The sequence below is a fragment of the Mustela nigripes genome, chromosome 1, assembly GCF_022355385.1.
Source record: "Mustela nigripes isolate SB6536 chromosome 1, MUSNIG.SB6536, whole genome shotgun sequence".
In the NCBI taxonomy this organism is placed as follows: domain Eukaryota; kingdom Metazoa; phylum Chordata; class Mammalia; order Carnivora; family Mustelidae; genus Mustela; species Mustela nigripes.
In genome coordinates, this window is record NC_081557.1 from 108875071 (window position 1) to 108895185 (window position 20115).

Below are 20115 nucleotides of genomic sequence, written 5' to 3' on the forward strand. Positions count from 1 at the left end.
GGGACTGGATCCCAGGACCCTGGGATCATGACCTGAGCCAAAGGCAGAGGCTTTAACCCACTGAGCCACCCAGGCACCCCTTAATTTTTAATATTTTAAAATTTCTTTTCAGTGTACCAGAATTCATTGTTTATGCACCACACCCAGTGCTCCATGCAATCCGTGCCCTCCAAAATACCCACCACCAGGCTGACCCAACCTCCCACCCCTCGCCCCTTCAAAACCCTCAGATTGTTTTTCAGAGTCCATAGTCTCTCATGGTTCATCTCCCCCTCTAATTTCCCTCAACTCCCTTCTCCTCTCCATCTCCCCATGTCCTCCATGTTATTTGTTATGCTCCACAAATAAGTGAAACCATATGATAAATGACTCTCTTTGCTTGACTTATTTCACTCAGCATAATCTCTTCCAGTCCTGTCCATGTTGATACAAAAGTTGCGTATTCATCCTTTCTGATGGAGGCATAATTCTCCATAGTGTATATGGACCACATCTTCTTTATCCATTTGTCCACTGAAAGGCATCTTGGTTCTTTCCAAAGTTTGGCAACTGTGGCCATTGGTGCTATGAACATTGGGGTACAGATGGCCTAAATTAGATGTTTCTTGATGTCTTAAATATCAGGCCTTTCTGTAATCATCAAGCCAAAGGACAGAATGCCAGCATGCTGTCAGCACTCCTGTCCCCATGTGTCTTGGTACCAGAGAGGCTGTTGAAGAATGGGACATGAAAGTTTGCCTCTTTCCTCATCTCTGACCAGACAGGTGCTGCTGAGGTTTCTATCCGTGTCTCTCCTCTGACTTCTAGACTTTAAAACCCTTTCTGGTTAACCTGTTCTCCACACCCCCCGGCTTATTGAGTTATAAGCTCTGTATATACTGCGTGATGACTTGGTATACATATATTATGAAATGTGTACCACAATAAGGTAACATTGATCACTTCATACAGTTACGAAAAGTTTTTGTTTTCCTTGCCATGAGAACTTTCAGGATTTACTCTACCAATATCTTTCAAACATACTCATACTCATGCAGTGGTGTTCCTGTGGTCATCACGTCATACATTCCATCCCGGGTATTTATTTTTCTTAGAACCCTAAGTCTATACTATCAGACTATCTTGCTTCAATCCCTCCTTCCCCCACCCCAGCCTCTGATAAACCACAAATCTGATCTCTTTTTCTATGAATTCTGCCATAAGTGAGATCACACAGAATTTGTCTTCCTCTGCCTGACTTACTTCACTTAGCTTAGTGGCCTCAACTTCAAGGTCCATTCTTTTTTGTTTTTTTTCTTTAACTGAAATATTGCAATTTTCAACCAATTATCAGTCAGAGTTTAGGGACCTGGGCATTTTCTTCTCTCTTGCAGAAAACCACCTACGTCTAGTGTATTGTGCATAGATTTTCAAGTTTAGACCTCAGAAGGAACCCAAATGTTTTTTAGTGCCAAAACTGTGAGAAGCACCATCCCCTGGTCCCCACAGTCAATGTGTAATCATGCATTCTGTACTAAATAAAACTCTTACTAGACCTGGCTCCCCTTTAAACATGCCTTATTTCTCTTTCCTCTTTGCCATCAAACTCCTTGGAAAGCAGAGACTGGACCTGCCCCATTCACTGGTCTCACCAGTTGCACCAGCCTATCAGCATTTGAAAGGTGACTGGTCTGAATTGAGACGTGCTCTGAGTATAATATATGCACTGATTTCAATATGGAAAAGAATGTAAAATACCTCACCAAGAATTACTTTGGGCCAACTGAGAGGAATAAAACATATCACTAACATTAATTTCATCTGTTTCCTTTTATAGTCTTTTTTTAAAAAAATTATTTATTTAAGAGACAGAGAGCCAGCAACCACACACACAGGCGGAGGGGCAGAGAGAGAGACAGAATCCCAAGCAGACTCCAGGCTGAGTACAGAGCCTGATGTGGGCTCGACCCCATGACCCTGAGATCGTGACCTGAGCCGAAACCAAGAGTCAGAAGCTCCACCAGCTGAGCCGCCCTGGTGCTCTTTTTACATTCCTAATGTGGCTACCAGAAAATTTAAAATTACATACGCAGCATGCGTTGTATTTTTATTGGGCCGTGCTGGTCTAGACTCTGCTTCAAAGCATTTAAAGACCGTGGCAAATATAAAGCACAATGCTCATAAAATTAAAATGGGCTTTGAGTCTATGCAAGAGCTTTTATTCGCAAGTCATCATTTCCAGTCAGCTTTTAAGTAAGGGAACACAGAAGTTGTGACATGAGAAATGGTGAGGGAAATAACAAGGAAACTTGCTTATTGCCCAGGAATCTTGACCCTGAAACAGCAGTAATGGTTGAGCCAGTGCTGGGCCACGCGTTCTGTGTGTCATAGGACATCCTGGCCATGGCAGCCCCCTCAGAAGCTGTGTGAGGGTGTGCCTCCCAGTGGGCAGCTTAGTGCCCCCAGTGACTGACCAGAAATGCCCGTGTCAGGCATTTGATGCCAAGAGCAGACAAGGAAAGAGCAGGAGGCAGCACGGAGCTACTGGAGGAGGGCGACAGAGCTTGGGAAGACGTGAGCCCTCTTGCTGGCTTGGCGTGACCTTGTGTAAGTCACAGAACTCTCTCGGTGTCCTCCTGGACACAGTGCAGTCAACACACAGAAGCAGAGCGCCCACTCGGAGAGTTCCTGCCCTTCTTCTCACACTTAGCACCCTGAGGCCTTGGGCAAGCTCCTGGACGTCTCCAGGCCTCAGTTGTCTCACCTGAGAAATGTGGGCTATGGTAGTCACGTCTTATGGGGTGGGCTGGGAGGGCCACACCGTCCAACTCCCACCCAAACTCAAGAATGCCGTGGGATTGTCCCCAGTATGGAGCCATAGCTTGTTCACTGCCCATGGTAGAGGCTTATTGCCTCACTGTCTCCTTGTTTGTTGATTTATTTTCTGTTGTGGTGGTAAAATATATAGAACATAAACATTTCCATTAAGTATATTTTAAATGCAGTAAGCATATTCACACTCTTGTACAAACTTCCCACTGTCCATCTCCAGAATTTTTCATCGTCCCAGATACTCTATACTCTTTCAACAATACCTCCCCATTCTGGTCCCCCCAGGCCCTGGTAACCCCTGTACTTTCTCTCTGTATGATTTTGATTACCTTAGGTATCTCAAATAAGTGGAATCCTACAGTATTTGACCTTTTGTGACTGGCTTATTTCACTCACCATGTCTTCTAGATCCATCCATGCTGTGGCCTGTATCAGAATGTCCTTCCTTTTTAAGGCTGATAATATTCCGCTGTATGTACACACCACACTTTGTTTATCCATTCATGTGTTGATGGGCCCTCAGGTTTCAGACGTTATTATCAATTCCTCCACACAGTGATCAGGAACCTGCCTTTCTGTGACTCACACCCGCCTGTCCAGCTCTTCCCTTGGGGCCCACAGCCTCAGACTGGCTCCCTTCCCACAGGAATCCCTGGATTTGAAGAGCGGTCCTGAGCCCTCACTGCCAATTCCTCAAAGGCCAAGTAGTTTCTATTTCATAATTTGCCAATGCTTTGCCACTGTGGGGTAGGTTGTTAGACCCACTTCAATATTCTGATCTCCTTCTCAATAGGAATTATCCTAGAGGTGCCTGGATGGCTCAGTCTGTTAAGCATTTGCTTTCACCTCAGATCATAATCCCAGGGTCCTAGAATCGAGTCCCGCATCGTGCTCCTTTCCCAGTCGGGAGCCTGCTTCTCCCTCTCCCTGCTCTGTCTGCTTGTCTCTCTCTCTGTCATTTAAATAAATAAATCTTAAAAAAAAAAAAACCCACCAGGAATTATCCTAAACTGAGTTGACCTGTACTCTCTTCCGGGACTACAGCTTCTCTTATCTCAACCCTTTACTAACACAGCCCTTTTGAGCAGCCATATTTCCTTGATTCATTTATTGAACGTGTTTTATTGGACACCTTGTAAAGGTGAGGCAACTCAGGGCAGTCATTTGGAGCTTGAGCTCCAGAGCCAGACTTTGTAGGTCAGATTCTGAGATCCATCCCTTACTAGATGCCACTGGGCATGTTTTTTAACTCTTCAGAGCCTGTTTCCTTATCTATAAAATAGGAGTAACGACAGAATACACCTCATTGGTTTGTTGTGTGGATGAATGAATTAGTGCATGTAAAATATTAGATATGTGCCCGGCACTCAATAAATGTGCTACTTCTCTGCTGGGGCACCGTGCCCAGTGCTGGGGGCACAGTAGTGGTCCAGGCAGACCAGCTCTGGGCATTTTGTGGTTTGCTGTCTAATGAAATGACCAGACAAGTAAACAGTTATATGACAACTAGGATTTATTCATGGGCCAACATATAATTAAAAGATATGTTTTTTTTTTTTAAGTAGAAATAAACCCCAGTTGCCCCACAGTGTATTAAGTTTCTGATGAGAAAATTACAGGGTGATATGGGAGCCCAGAAGTGGGATACCTAACTCACCTCCATTCACACTCACTCATTTCTTTTTTCCTTCCTTCCTTCTTCCTTCCTTCCTCCCTCCCTTCCTTTCTCTTTCTCCCTCCCTTCCTTCTTCCTTCCCCGTTCTTTCTTTCTTTTTTTCTTTCTGAGAGAGAGAGAGAGAGAGAGAGAGTGTGTGTGTGTGTGTGTGAGCTAGCCGTAGGGAAGGGGCAGAGGGAGAGGGACAGAGAGAATCCCAAGCAGACTCTCCAATGAACACAGAGCCCAACATGGGACTTGATCCCATGACCCTGAGATCGTGACCTAAGCTGAAATCAAGAGTTGAATACCCAACCAACTGAGCCATCCAGGTACCATGACTCTCACATATTTCTTATAAGTAAATACTTCCTAGGTTCCTATCATCTGTAATGTATAGTTGTAGACTCTGAGAATTATCAGTGGAACAAAACAAAGACCTCTCTCTTGAGAAGCCTAGGTGGTATTGGAGGGAGACAGACAAAAGCATATTGAATAAAACTATAAATAGTAAAAGTCAGGTTATGCATTAATAGATGACAGATACAACTTTATCTTGTCTATTGGCACGTAGGGCTGGCATGATTCTTGATAGGCAGGGTGTTCTATGTAAATGACAATGAGGACTTTGGAATGACTCTAGGGTTTTTGGCCTGAGCAACTAGCTGTCAGGGTGTGGGATCAGGATGGATTCCCAGAGAAGAGGACATGTAAATGCCTCCTGCCAAGTGAGGAGATCCAGGAAAAATGCTCTAAAAGCTGGAGCTTATGCTAACCTTACAGGCAACTACTGTCATGTGAAGACTCAGTAGTCCTCCAGCACTCTGGCCTTATAGCCTGTCCACGCTGGGTAGGGTTCAAGTGTACAATTTTCTGTTTTTAGAGATTTTAAAAATAACCTTGACTTTCAGCATTCTGGGAAGCTACTCCTCCTGGTATTATGTCTTCCAAGAGGTTGATAAGTCCGTATTCCATGACTTTTCCTGGTAGTAGATTAAAAAAAAAAAAAAGTTGATTTGAACCTGGTCAAGGTCAGAGTCATGAGTCACGCCTGCCTCTGCGCTGATACAGGTCCCATTAACCAGCCCTCGGGGGACAACGACAGATGGACCCAACCATACGATAATATTACACAGCCTGCCCCTCTCCATCTTATTCCCTAATAACAGCCCTCAGAATTGTATTACATAAGACATGTAAGTGGCTGGAAAGTTCTCCAGAGGGACACCAGTGGTCATTGTTTACTACAACTCGGCTGCCAGCTTCTGGGAATGGAGATGCACAGGGGCCAAGGGAGTATGAAGCAGTCACACAGACAACGAGGGGAGGGTTCCTACCTGCACAAATGTGTACAGTAAGGCATCCCTTACTTGCACCAAGCTGACCCGTTTCAAGAGATTGCTATGGCTCTGAAGTCACATTTGTGGGTGTGAAATCAATGGTGAGAATTTGAGTGGGTTCTGTTTATTAGAACACTGATATGAAGCCTATTAAATCAAGCAAGTTGTGTTCATACCCTGATTTTATACACTTACATTTATCAAGAACACTCTGATCAACAATTGATATACTTGCCTTTTTGGGGGGAGAAAGGAGAATACTTAAGAAACAGAATTAGGGGCACGTGGGTGGCTCAGTCATTAAGCATCTGCCTTCGGCTCAGGTCATGATCCCAGGGTCCTGGGCTGAGCCCTGCATCCGGTTCCCTGCTTGGCAGGAAGCCTCCTTCTCCCTCTCCCACCATCCCCTGCCTGTGTTCCCTCTCTTGCTGTGTCTCTATCAAATAAATAAAATCTTAAAAAAAAAAAAAAACCACAGAATTAACTGCTGCCTAAGAGAAAATCTTTGGTGAACATAAGCATGCTATGAAACATGTCCATGGTTAGTCAGAGATGACAAACTATTGTTAAACGTTGAAGGGAAATGGACATTTTTAAACACACACACATACACATTGCTTAATGTAACTTCTTTTTAAGTCCTATGCTGTCGGAATTCCAGCACCCATTTTACAACAGAGGATCCAGGCCCAGAGATGCTGAGTAAATTGTCCAAGGACATGCAGCTAGGTAATTAGGGGTAAGTGGAGCTTCAGACTACAAAGTCCACCTTTTCTACTAGGCTCTGCTTCCTCCTCAGTGGACTGAGCACGTGTTTATTGCTTTCTGTTATGAGCAGGAGGTTTGGAGCCTGCCGTGAGCCAGGTCTGGGGGATAGAAGGAAGTTTAGACCAGGAATTCTGCCTTCCAGGGGCGTGCAAGGGGGACCAAGGCAAGTACTGAAATGAGCCACATTACAAAGTAGTGAATGATGAATGTCATGTGGGTGATGTAGCAAACAAATCCTAGAAAAGTCCTGTGGAAAGGACTTTTGTGTGTGGGCTGTTGGGTCAGGGAAGGCTTCCTGGAGGAAGTGACATTGCATTTATTCATTCACATATAGTCATTCTGTATGTGACATAGAGTGTCATCCTATATGACATATAGTCATTCTATATATTCATTCACTATAGTCATTCACATATAGTCAGCTGTATGTAGTGACAGCTGACTCTGTGTCAGTCATAGTTTCAGGCACTGGGGACACAGTCATGAAGATGTGACACGCACTGTCTGTTTTCTTGAAGCTTCTGGTGTGTGTGTGTGTGTGTGTGTGTGTGCGTGCGAATGAGAGAGAGGGAGAGGAAGCAATACGGGGGAGGGAGAGAGAAAATAAATAAGATCATTTGAGAGAGCAACGAGTATTATACATTTTGGGGAGGGGACAGGGTGCCTGTCTGGCTCAGGCAGAACAGTGTGTGAATTTTGATCTCGGGGTCTTGAGTTCAAGCTCCATGTTGGATGGAGAGATAACTTAAAAAAATAAACTTTTAAAAAAAGTGACTGGGGACTCAGTTAGATGGTTTTATCTGAGGATGAGACATTAATACTGAAAGATGAGAGGCCGCCCATGGGAAGAGCTGGCAGGGGGAACAGCAAGTACAGAGCTTTGAGGACGGAGCCAGACAAGATACGTGGCTGGAACCTGGTGTGCCAGAGACTCAGAGAGTGGGGAAGGCTCCTGGAAAAGCAGCTTTGCAGGGTCTGGCTTCAGTCCTAGGACAGTGGGGAACTCCCAGGGGGCGGCATGCTCCCCAAGGAACGAAGAGCTTGCAAAAACAAAAAGAAGCACTGAGGCATGTTGGAAACTCGAGGGTTCCATTGTCCATTGTTCCATTGTCCCAATGGAGGGACAAGAACAGTGGTCACCCTAGATTCAGTTCTAAAGGGTTGTGGGAGGAGGAACCCTTCCCTGAATTTTCTATACCCCTGGTTCTCCATTTACCTCACACTTCTCTGCATGGAGGGCCAGAAAAAGGATTAGTAGGATATTTCCATTCTGGATCTATCATCTACAAGTTTTGTCGATGCAAAAAGAGAGGTTATATTTTTCCTCCAAAATATAGAAATATTTCCATATTTATTATTACGTATGGACTTAAACACGTGGAAGAGTGCAGAAGTCACAAGAGCCCGGCTCAGCGAATTTCCACAGAATGAACACACCTGTGTACTAGCCCCCAGTTAGAAAAACAGAACACAACGAGAATCTTAGGGTAACACTGCCTTGATTTTTCTTCCTTTTTAAAAAAGGTTTTATTTGACGTGGAGAGACACGGGGAGGAGGGAGAAAGCAAACACGAGCAGGGGGAGGGGCAGAGGGAAAGGGAGAAGGCTCCCCACTGAGCAGGCATCCCAATGCGGGGTCAATTCCAGTACCCTGGGATCACGACCTGAACAGAAAGCTAACGGACTGAGCCACCCAGACGCCCCACTGTGCAGATTGCTAACATTCACAATTGGCTTTGACTGCTTTGAGCTTTATCTAAAAAGATTTCTACTTTGTCTATATTTTGTGTCTGGCTTCTTTTGTTCAGTATTACCTGTCTGAGGTTCATCCATGTAGTCCCCTCGAGCTGGGCATCATCCATTCTTACTGCCGCTCACAGTCCCTTGTGTGAACATACTACAGTTGACCTACCCATTCTGCTACTGATGGACATCTGGTTTTTTTCCATTTGGGGACTGTTGTGAATTGTGCTGCCATGCGCATTTTTGTAAATGTACAAAATATACCTGGTACCTGTAACCAAGTGTATGTTGGTATTTTGGGAACCAAGTATATGTTTTTGCTGGATGTATATTATGAGAAGAACTGCTGGGTCAAAAGTTATGCATATGTATGTCAAATTTAGTACATACTGTCAGACAGTTTTCCAGGCTGGTTGTATCAGTTTAGCTAGTTTTAAAAACCAGACTAAAAATGCTCCTTCCGATTATGTTGACCAAATACCTTGGCTTTTGATAACCTGTCCTGGTTGGGCAGGTTTCTGAGGGAAAAACTACCAAGACAAATTTTGTGGATTACTACATTTGGGCTAACTTGAGAAGGATATTAGCAAGGGAGACGTCATTAACAAACAGAATTAAGGAATTTTTAAAAATAGATTTTATTTATTTGAGAGAGAGAGAGAGAGAGAGAGAATGATCGAGAGAGCACAGGAGCAGAGGGAGAGGGAGAAACCAATTCCCCTGCTGAGCAGGGAGCCTGACGTGAGGCTCTATCCCAGGACCTGGAGGCCAGGACTTAAGCAAAGGACAGATGCTTAACTGACTGAGCTGCCCAGGCGCCCCTGGAATTATGGACTTCACAGTTTATTTGTGATGGAATTTTCCCATAGACTGGAGCTATATTTTAGGGAAAGTTGCCTTCCAGCCCATTCTAGGAAAACCAAGTTGGGAGCCTTGGATATTGGTGTTCACCTTCCAACATAGTACCTGAGGGGTTTGGACTGGCTGTTCTCTGAGGGCACTCATGGGACTCTTCCCTTCTCTCCGTTTCTGAAGGGGAGTATAGAGTTGGGTAATCCAGTGGTGATCCTTGGTTAATACTTCTCCTTGACTGGAGAGACAAGCAAGTGCTAACCTCACCCCTGCTTTGTTCACTAGTGACCAAGGCATCTTTGGGTGTCTTTCACCTGTTAATTCACAATTGCTCAGCAATCATTCTTCAACAGCAGCTGAAGCTGAGCGCGCACTAGAAAGATACATGTCCAGAGGTCTGGAGAGACAGGCCATGCATAACAGGATACTATGGACAGAGAAAACAAATATGAAACCCAAATGAAAAATCACAATGTTGGTGCCCCAATGTGCAAATGAGCTGCTCTGCTCAAGCACAATTCTTGGAAGCAGCAGGTATTTGTTTAATTAATCCTGGTCTGTCTCCAAAGAACATGCTTTCTTACTTTCTTTTTTTTTTTTTTAAGATTTTTAAAATTCATTTTTGAGAGAGAGAGAGAGAAGAATGAGTAGGAGGGAGCAGCAGAGGGAGAGGGAGAAGCAGACTCCCTACTGAGCAGGGAGCCGGATGTGGGACTCGATCCCAGGACCCTGGATCATGACCCGAGCTGAAGGCAGAAGCCTAACCGACTGAACCACTCAGATGCCCCACAAAGCACATGCTTTCTATTTCTCCTATATTCCCTTAAGGAGCACTTCTTTTAGGCTTAGTAGTCTATCTGAGATGTTTGAAAATGCTCACTATATCACTGAAGGATCACAATCCGTCATTCATGAGGACCAGAGCCCAGTGTAAAGCTCCCATGTGGAGGGGTGCCTGGGTGTTCAGTCCTTAAGCATTTGCCTTCAGCTCAGGTCATGATCCCAGGGTCCTGGGATCGAGACCCGCATCGGGCTTCCTGCTCAGTGGAGTGCCTGTTTCTTCCTTTCCCTCTGCCTGCTGCTCTGCCTACTTGTGCTCTCTCTCTCTCTTTCAAATAAATAAATATTTTTTAAAAACCAAAAATCTCCCATGTGGAATTTGGCAAGTGTGGCCATGTGCTAACATGCTGTGTCAGGCAAACCTGGCCAGAATGGAGGATTGATGACTATTGATTTTTAGACATCAGCCATCTGAGATATGACTAATGGCAGTAATAAAGGAGTCTTATCAGCCTCCACGTTTATTTCAAAGGTGTGGAGTGAAAGAGTACTGAATGAAACACCTGGGGTTTGAACTCAGTTCTGCCATTAACCACTTTGTGTCCTTGGACAAGTTGCTTTAACTTTTGGATCTCTTTTGTGATATGCGAGATGAGACTTACAGACTATATCACTTTCTAGGTCTCTTCAGTTCCTGAGCGTAGCAACTCCAAGCTCCTAAGAAAAGTAGCAACTTAAGTTAGCATTTATGACATGTCCTTCAGAAGAAAAGAAAGTGCCCCTTTTTTTCTCTTTTTGACAAAATATATTCAGAGCCTTGGGATCTAAAGAGCGACATGCTTTAATTTCCTGGAAATCATGAGTTTGCAGTGTTTTAATGTTGTGTGAGAATATGGGGCTTTTTTGAAAGAAACTCTGACTCCTTTAACAAATATGGATTGCTTACCCAGCTTATGTCCTCAAGGAACTTAGATTATAGTGGGAGAGCTAAGACATGGCTACTAGAACTGTATGTAATGCAAAGTGAGAGGTAGCAAAAGCCATGGAGGAAGCATGAAAGTGTGACAGGGTTCAGCTCCCTTTTTCCGGGTCAGATAAGACTTCATGAAAACAGAGCTATCTGAGCGAGAAATGAGTACCATTTCAGCAAGTGGAGACACGGAGAGCCCTCTCTTACAAGAGGATATAAGGAAGGGACAGAGCTATAGGTCAATGAAGGTTTGGGGATGGAAAGCAAGGGCTGGCTATATGTAGGGTGACCATATGTCCGAATTTTCCTAGAACAGTCTGTTTATATTTTCTGTCCTGGTGTAATTTTTAACAGCACCTCCTTTTTACTCTCAAAAATCAACCCAATTTGGGGTCACCTGGGTGGCTCAGTCTGTTAAGCATCTGCCTTAGGCTCAGGTCATGATCCCAAGGTCCTGGGACTGAATCCCGCATGAGGCTCCCTGCTCAGCAAGGAGTTTGCTTCTCCTACTCTCCCTGCTTGGACTCTCTCTCTATATATATAATATAAATAAATAAAATCTTTTTAAAAATTGTCCCAATTTGGATGAAAAACTATATAGTCACCATAGCTATAAGAGATGTTAAGAGGCCAAAACTCCACAGGGTTAACAGGATCTTTGAGGGAGAAAAAGAGAGGAGTGTTACTAAACAATCAGTGGGTCAGTGAAGAAAGCAAGGAAGAAACCAGAAAATACCTTGAGATGAATGAAAATGGAAACACAACTTTCCAAAATCTTTGGGATTCAGCAAAACCAGTTCTAAGAGGGAAATTCATAGTTATACAGGCCTACCTCAGGAAAGAACAATTCCAAATAAAGAACCTAATTTTATAACTAAAGGGTAGAAAAAGAAGAACAAACAGAACCCCAAATTAAAAGGAAGGAAATAACAAAGATTTGAGAGGAAATAAATGAAACATGGACTAAAAAAAAAAAAAAACAACAAAAATAGCAATGAAATTAAAACCTGGTTCTTTGAAAAGATAAAAAGAAATTGATAAACGTTTAGCCAGACTCATCAAGAAACAGAGAGGGCCCAAAGAAATCCACAAAAATGCAAAAAATAATTGCCTGCTATGAACCATGATATGCTAACTAGGAAACCTTAAAAAAAATGGATAAATTCCTGGAAACATACAAATTTCTTATACTGCATCACAAAGAAATGGAAAATCTTTATAGACTGATTACAAGTAATAAAATTGAAAACTCCACCAAAACAAAAATCCAAAACCAGATGGCTTCCCAGGTGAATTCTACAAAACATTTACAGAAGAGTTGGCACATATCCTTCTCAAATTATTCCAAGAAATTAAAGAGAAGGGAATGCTCCCAAACTCATTTTTCAAGGTAAGTATTATTCTGATACCAAAACCAAAGCTAACACACAAAGAAGAAAATTACAGGCCAATATTCTTGGTGAACACAGATGTAAAAATCCTCAAGAAAATATCAGCAAACTAAATTCAACAATATATCAAAAGAGCATAACCATGATCAAGGGGGATTTATTCCAGGGATGCAAGGATGGTTCAACATCCACAAATCTCTCAAGAGGATACACCACGTTTGCAAAACAAAGGATAAACATCATACGATCGTCTCAATAGATGCAGAAAAAAAGTTTTGACAAAATTCACCATCCTTTTATGATGATTGCAAACTCAAAAAAGTGGGTAGAGGAAAAATGTACCTCACCACAATAAAGGCCACTTATATGTGGAATATAAAAAGCAAAATAAACAAGCAAAATAGAAACAGAAACAGACAAAGACTCAAAGATACAAGACACAAACTGCTGGCTACCAGAGTGGGAAGGGGGTGGGGAGAAGGCAAAATTGGTGAAGGGGATTAGAGGTACAAACTTGTAGTTATAAAATAAGTAAGTTGTGGGGGTATAATGTACAGTGTTTGGATTATACTCAGTAATATTGTAATAACTTTATATGGTGATCGATGATAGCTAGACATGGGGATTATTTCATAAAGTACAAAGTTATCAAATCACTACAACATACGCATGAAACTAATAGGATATTTCATAAACTATAAAATTATTAAATCACTATAACATACACCTGAAATTAGCTAATATGTTAATTTTACTTCAACTAAAATAAGGAGGAAAAAGAGAGGAGTCGGGAAAGACTCTAGGCTTGCCATTTGGTTGCCTGGCAAAATACAGGTAAAAATGGCATTAGAAGGAGTTGCCATTTAGAAGGAAAGATTATGAATTCAGCTTTTTTTAACTGAAAAAAATTTTTTTTTTAAATTTGAGAATGAGGAGCAAGAACTGGGGAAGGAGCAGAGGGAGAGGGAGAAGCAGACTAACCGCTGAGCAGGGAGCCCGATGTGGGGCTCTATCCCAGGATTCGGGGACTATGACCTGAGCCGAAGACGTGCTTAAGTGACTGAGCCGCCCAGGTGCCCTATGAATTCAGTTTTTGATCAGAAAGATAGAGCTGGAGGGGGCCCTGCCCACCACCGATTCCAACCCCTCCTTTCACAGATAAAGGAAATGGCATCAAGGACATTATTCAGGACAGAAACCCAGGTCGCCTTCCCCCCTCCCCTTGCACCTCTTGCCTCTCTACCTCCCTGTACTGAGTTGAATAGAGTCCCTCCTAAATTCATGTCTGCTGAAAACCTGAAAATGTGGCTTTATTTGGAAATAGGGTCTTTGCCAGATGTAATCAAGTTAAGATAATGGCATGCTGACGTGGTATGGGCCCCTAATCCAACATGACAGGTATCTTCATAAGAGGAGGAAAATCTGGGGTTGCCTGGGTGGTTCAGTTGCTTAGGTGACTGCCTTTGGCTCAGGTCATGATCCTGGAGTCCCAGGATCAAGTCTTGCATGAGGATCCCCACTCAGTATGGAGTCTGCTTCTCCCTCTTACCCCTCCCGCTCTCCTGCTCTCTCTCCCTCTCTCTCAAATAAATAAAATCTTAAAAAAAATAAAAAAGAAGAAAAGGAAAATCTAGACAGTAGACATGGAGACACACAGGGAGAAGGTGAGATGAAAGTGGATTGAGATGAGGCAGAGATTGGAGCGATACATCTACAAGCCAAAGACCATCAGGCATAACCCAGAGTGACCAGAAGCTAGGAAGAGATGAAGAGGGTCCTCCCTTAGTGGCCCTGGGGGGAGCCTGGCTTTGCTAACATCTTGATCTTGGACTTGTCACCTCCAGAACCATGAGGGAGCATCGTTCCGTTAATTTAGGCCAGCCTGTGTGTTGTATTCAGTTATGGCAGTCCTGGGACACGGATGTGTCTTCTGAGCTTTCGGTTCAGGTGGAGGGGTGAGATGGCACTGCCTGTGATGCACAGGGAAACGTGGGGCTCGAGTGCGGGGGAGAGGTTGGGAGTAAGACAGAGCCAGGACTGGTGATGGGAATGTGGGGACAGAAGAAAGGACCAAAGGGAGGGAAAGAAAGGAGCTCCAAGGACAGGGCTTGGAGAGACAAGGTAGAGGCAGAGGGCACAGCCGGAAGTGCAAGAAGAGACGGGAAGTGAGGGAGGAATTCCAGAGGCGGCGGCAGTCAAGAGGTCAGGACTGGACCATGCTGATTTGGCACTGAGGCCCTCGGTGACCTTTCCCAGAGCACATTTAGAAAAGCACAGGGCTTAGAAACTGGCGTGCAGAAGCTTCAGGAGTGACTCTGCATTGTGAGTATGGAAAGATAAGGGGAGATACTCTTTCAAAGGACTTCAGGATGGAGGGAGAACCAGGGCAACACCTTAAGGTGTGGAGCAGGAAAGAGGGATTTTAGAGAATTGAGTATATTTGTGGGAAAAGGGGAGGAGAGGGAAGAACTATGGGTGTGAGCAGTTGGATGGGCCCAGGTCCGCCCATGCAAACACACAGACACAGCGCCTCTCACCCAGAATTTAGCCAATGCTTTGCCTCCACACCTTTTTGCGCCTTGGCATTCCTCTGCTACACCCCCGTCCAATTCTGGAGCCTTGAGCCATTCACTAGGGGATGGGCTCTTAAGTACAGTGGGCATGGCAGCAGTGCGGGGACAGTGTGGCCCCTGATGTGGGGAGAGGGCAGCTGACATCATTGTGTCTCATCAGTGAAAGTGCATGGGGCAGCTGCTAAGGCTGTTGGGACAGGCATCCATAGAACAGGAGTCAGGGGACTGTCCCCGAGCAGTGGGTCCCAGCCATGTCACATGGATGATTACCAGGGGACTCAAACAGTAGAGTCTGCAGAAGTGTGAACAAGGTCAGGCTCTCAGGAGACACAGTAGGTCGACACTCGACCCCCAGCCTGCTGATCAAACCCCCAGCTCTGACCCTTGCCCATCAGCATCCTTTGGAAAAGATGGTAAAGTGAATCAGCTCTGTGTTCCCTGGGCTTGATGGCTCTCACCCACGACTTCCTTATTTGACATGGGGCTCTGGAGTAAGACTAGCTTTTTGCCTCCATTTCTTCTTCTGCCTCTCTTGTGGAGAAACTCATTCCAAAGTATGAATCACAGAGCTTTTAGGAAACACAATGGTGTCCTTGGGAGAGTGAGATTCTGGGAATACACGGCCAGATATAGAAGTGGGAGGGATCCAGCATATCGAGAGGACCTTGCAGCCCTCCCAACAGATAAACCTCACTTAAAATTAATGGATATGTGGATGAGAGCACATTGAGAAAAACAAGGACAAAATGCACCCCTTCCCACTCCCCCCACCCCCCGCAGTAACCACACCACATCATATTTGATCTTGGAGACATCATACCAGCTGCCCTTGCTCCAAGGCACAGAGCCCCCTCTCCGGCAGACAAGGGTGTCCCTGGTGGGAGCCACAGCATTGGCTGAGATCTGGGCAAGGTGTTACTATGTCTGTGTGTTGAAGAGGTGGGCACGTGGGTGCCAGGGTTGGAGCAATGACTGTGGGGAAAAAAGTAAGATTTTGGAGAAAGTTTAGACCTTACCTCTGTACTGTTAACTCCTTCCCATTTTCTTTCCTTTCAGTACTCCCAAATCATATATGCTTCACCACGAGATTTTTATTTTCTCATTTTTTGTGCTTCCTTCACCAACAAATGAGGAAGTATGCCAACCAATGGTCAGGAACCACATAGCAAGTAAATGGCGGAACCAGGGTTCAAACAAGTCCATAACTCCAAGTCAAGTGCTCTTCACCTTCTACCCTCTTCAGCTCCCCACTCCCCTTTCAAAATGAAGGCTGGCTCCCAGATGGGCTATGGCAGTATGATGACATCTTCAGAATGTCACATTCAGGAACTTTACATAGAGACCCCAGTGGAACCGAGCCAAGTCATCTTGAGTCTCCAGGTTCACTCTATAGGAAAGGATCACGGCTCTGCTCCTGAGCCCCTATGCCCTCTTTGTTGACAGTGGGGCTAAAGCACTGGGTGATGGTAGCTGGTAGCCTTGCACAGAAGTCTAGGACCAGGGCTAGTGGCTGTATTCTGATGTCCAGGAATGGTTCCTTCCGTATTATGCCCTCCTGCTACCATATACAGTATTGTTGGAGCTGAAACCTAGGCTGGGCCTTCAGGAAAAACTCTCAGATCCACATTCCCAAACTGGCATCCCAAGGGGTCCTCTGGCATGTCCTGGAAGGCGAGGAAGACCATCTGCTGAAGCTACGGTACAGGGATCAGGAGGTTGCTACCGTTCCTGCTGCCACATTGCTTCTTGACATCCATGAATCTGGTGACCAGACACTGCAGGGCTGTTGCAAGAGGAAAGTCATTGCCCACTCTTATCCAAGTGTCTATGGCTTTGCTAGGCAGCAGAAAACATCAAAGCAGCAGGAAGGTGACCTCCTTCTCTTTTCTGCCTCCCAGATCTCTCCAGTTCACCCAACTGGCACAATATAAGAATTCACATCTGGACTATGAGCTGCAAGGATCTGATTAATGAGGTTTACAAATTTCTGGCCACTGCAGTACAAGAAGGAGTTTAAGATAGATGCTGAGTGCCAACCCACCATATCTACCTTACAGGATGAGAAAAAAATATTGAATGCTTATAGTATTCCAAATATTTTCTAAATTATTCTGGCTTAATATTTACTTAGTGAAGTTTTTTAAATTTTATTTATTTGACACAGAGAGAGAGAGAGAAGAGAGAGAGAGATCATAAGTAGGAGGAGAGGCAGGCAGAGAGAGAGAGAGAGAGGGAAGGAGGAAGCAGGCTTCCCGCTGAGCAGAGAGCCCGATGCGGGGCTCGATTCCAGGACCCTGGGATCATGACCTGAGCTGAAGGCAGAGGCTTTAACCCACTGATCCACCCAGGCGCCCCCTTAATGAAGTTCTTAAAACGTCTGATATCTCTTAAGTTTATGGGCCTGTTTACGTTTGCCAGGAGTCCCCTTAATCATCCAGAGGATGGCTTCTCTCCACCAATATCACCATTGCAAAGTCCAGAAGGCTCCTCATCCATTAGAAGACTACATCCTAAAAAAGAATTAAGTTATAGAAATGACACATGTATTATTTAGTTCTGAAAAATATAGTAAAAATACCTTTAATCCTACATCACTATCACAATGACCACTTCCCTCTTCCTGTGTGTCTAATGTTTACATCTTTGTAAATGTCATAGAGTTTCATGTTGTTTCTTCGCCCAACATTGTATCATCATCATTTTTCATCTTATTGCATAACACAACCACAATTTTTGATGACTCCAATGTACATGTCATCATTTATTCAGCCATCCCCTTCTAGTTGAACATTTCAGTTGTTTCCAATTATTTAGTACTATAAATAGTGCTTTGAAGAGGGACTTAGGCATATTTACATTTTCGTGGCACATTTCCAGAAGTGGGACAACTGTTTTAAGAATATATACTGGTTAAAAGGTATCCATTTGCAAGTGGGTATCAGTGGCTTTTAATGAATGTTTCTTAAAAATCACCTATGGTAAAAGCAGGGAAAATTTTCTCTGCCAACCACTAAACAAAGAGCTTGCTTCTACCTGTAACAACCTCAGTACTTCCTCTGGGAGCTACTTACTATTGGCCGCTACCCAAAATGGGAAATTGGTGCCCTTGGCCTTGAAGGACAATGCTCACATCACTGTATCTCGAATCCCTGGAAGGTGCCTGGGTTGCTGTGACCTGAAGCTTGCGAGCAGGGTGAGGGTAGAGTGGGTGCAGCATCTTGGGGATCTCCCCCACCCTTTCCTATCTCAAGGCCCAGCTCTCCTGACCAGAAGGCTTCTCTGGATAAGGTGTCTGGTATCTCACAAGTGCCAAGTCTTAAGCCCCAGAACATTTAGACGTGCAGGTGCCCTACTTTCCCAGAGAAGACTTCCATAGACAGGTCCCCTGCTTTCTGATTTCTCCTCCATCCCCGAAATACAGCAAGACAATACTGTTTAGGTTGAAATAAAGCAACCTGTGTTACACTTTAAGAGGTCAGCTCAAGATGAGTTTAAGAACCCGGAGACCAGAGTCTTAGAAGGCAGGTAGATGTAATGCTCTAAGATTTTACTGGGAGCCACTTAGCACCTGAGTGAGAGACCGGCCTCTAAAGACCTCCCAGGCTTATTAGTCCTGAGAAAAATGTGCTGAAGGTGCTGAAAAGCTCCATTCTGATGACTAGTCATGTCTTGCTCAGTCCAGGACGGGGTGGCTTTAAGCTTCTTTGTGAGAATAAGAAGAGGAACGCATTTAGCTCTGTGTGTTTCCAGCGAGGGAAAAAAATTTCAGCTAAACGATGTACTTCCCAGCAAAGCAGCCTAGCACAGGACCTTGACTCTGTCTCTTCCACGGTATATGCCCTTGTGCTGCACAAAAGGAGGTATGAGCCACTGATAGCATGCAGTGAGTCTCCAATTCTCGAACTCCACTCTGCCCACACGTGTGCCCTCACCCCCTACCTGACTATCATAACTGCTCCAGAAATGGCATTCGCAGTAACTGTCCACTCTCCAGGCCTTAGGAATGCCAACGCTTGCTGAGCAACACTATTTGCAAAACCCCGGGCTCTGGAAAAAGATTATGCGTGGTTTCTGTTCTCCCTCCACCCCCGGGAATGGGCATGTCCCCGCCGGGGAACTGGACAACCCTCTCCAGTTACTACCAGACCCCCTCCTCCGCCCAGCCAGCCTCAAGCGCCGCAGCAGCACCCTGGGGGTTGTACAACTTCCCGGGACACCCCAACGTCTCCTCTCGCCCCCGTCCGGTTGCTTGGAAATTTGCACTGGACAGTGACGTCACACAGGAAGGCGGGTCCCCAGTGTCCCGCACACCAATGGTGGGGCCGCGGCCGGCCTCTTCTTTTCCATTGATTGGTGTGTCGGGCCTCTTCGCTCCACCCCAGCCCGCCATGGCGTCAGGCGCCGCAAAACCGGGGAGGTGGTTCCCACTTTAAGAAGTGAAGTTTTTCGCCCCCTCCCCCTCCCTGCCCACCTCCTGCAGCCTCCCGCGCCCCGCGGAGCTGGCGGATGGAGCTGCGCTGCGGCGGCGTAGGGAGCCAGACTGTGGGGCGCAGGATGGATGGGGAAAGCCGAGATGGCGGCGGCGGCGGCTGCAAGGACGCCGGGTCGGAGGACTATGAGAACCTGCCGACCAGCGCCTCCTTATCCACCCACATGACAGCCGGAGCGATGGCCGGGATCCTGGAGCACTCGGTCATGTACCCGGTAGACTCGGTGAAGGTGAGGCGCGAAGAGACTTGCGGGACGGAGCGAGCGGACCGGGGAGCGCGCGCGCGCGTGCGTTTGCATCCCGCGCAAGAGCAGCCTGGGGGAGCGCCCCAAAGCGCCTCTCCTCCCGGCTGCGGCGGGCGTGGGGCGCGGCACCCTAGCTCCTGCCGCGAGCGTGTCGCGCCGCTCCTTCCGCCGCGCGCCTGGGCCCCGGGGGCGCCCCTAAGCCCACGAGGGTGCTTGGGCCGGTGCTGCGCACCGCCTCTCCCACCGCCTTCCCGACCCGGGCTGCTGGCGGCGCTGCGGCGGGGGAGAAGAATTGGCGAGCGCCCCTGGTCTCGGTGGTGGCGGCGGGGTGCCCGAGAGGCGATCGGTGCAGCTCCGCACAGTCTTACCACGCCTGCCCACGAGATCCGAGGACTTCGGGCTTCCAGCTCTTCGCGGCTCCCGCTGGCGCGTCCGGTGTCCGAGCCGCGGCGAGAGGCGTCCTCCGGGCTATGAGGGGTGGCCACGGCTGTCCCCACGT

General features: G+C 45.9%; 1 protein-coding gene and 1 long non-coding RNA gene across 3 annotated transcripts in view; one reads left to right on the top strand and one right to left on the bottom strand.

The window, feature by feature from the left end:
- Nucleotides 1-18804, bottom strand: part of LOC131999205 (uncharacterized) — a 22016-nt gene extending 3212 nt beyond the window's left edge. Inside the window, exons 1-3 of one of the 2 annotated variants that reach the window (XR_009399053.1) lie at nt 17954-18804; nt 15899-17392; nt 5338-5448 (exon numbers count right to left, since the gene is read on the bottom strand). This is a non-coding gene — a long non-coding RNA (uncharacterized LOC131999205). Of the gene's footprint in view, nt 1-5337; nt 5449-15898; nt 17393-17953 lie in introns of those variants that run through there. The other variant, XR_009399052.1, reaches the window with a different exon arrangement.
- A 445-nt stretch (nt 18805-19249) lies between these two features.
- The window catches only part of SLC25A37 (solute carrier family 25 member 37), a 36034-nt gene continuing 35168 nt past the window's right edge, over nt 19250-20115 (top strand). Inside the window, exon 1 of the mRNA XM_059371898.1 lies at nt 19250-19601. Within this exon, the coding sequence (XP_059227881.1) occupies nt 19389-19601 (213 nt within the window). The 5' untranslated portion in view covers nt 19250-19388. The remainder of the gene's footprint in view (nt 19602-20115) is intronic.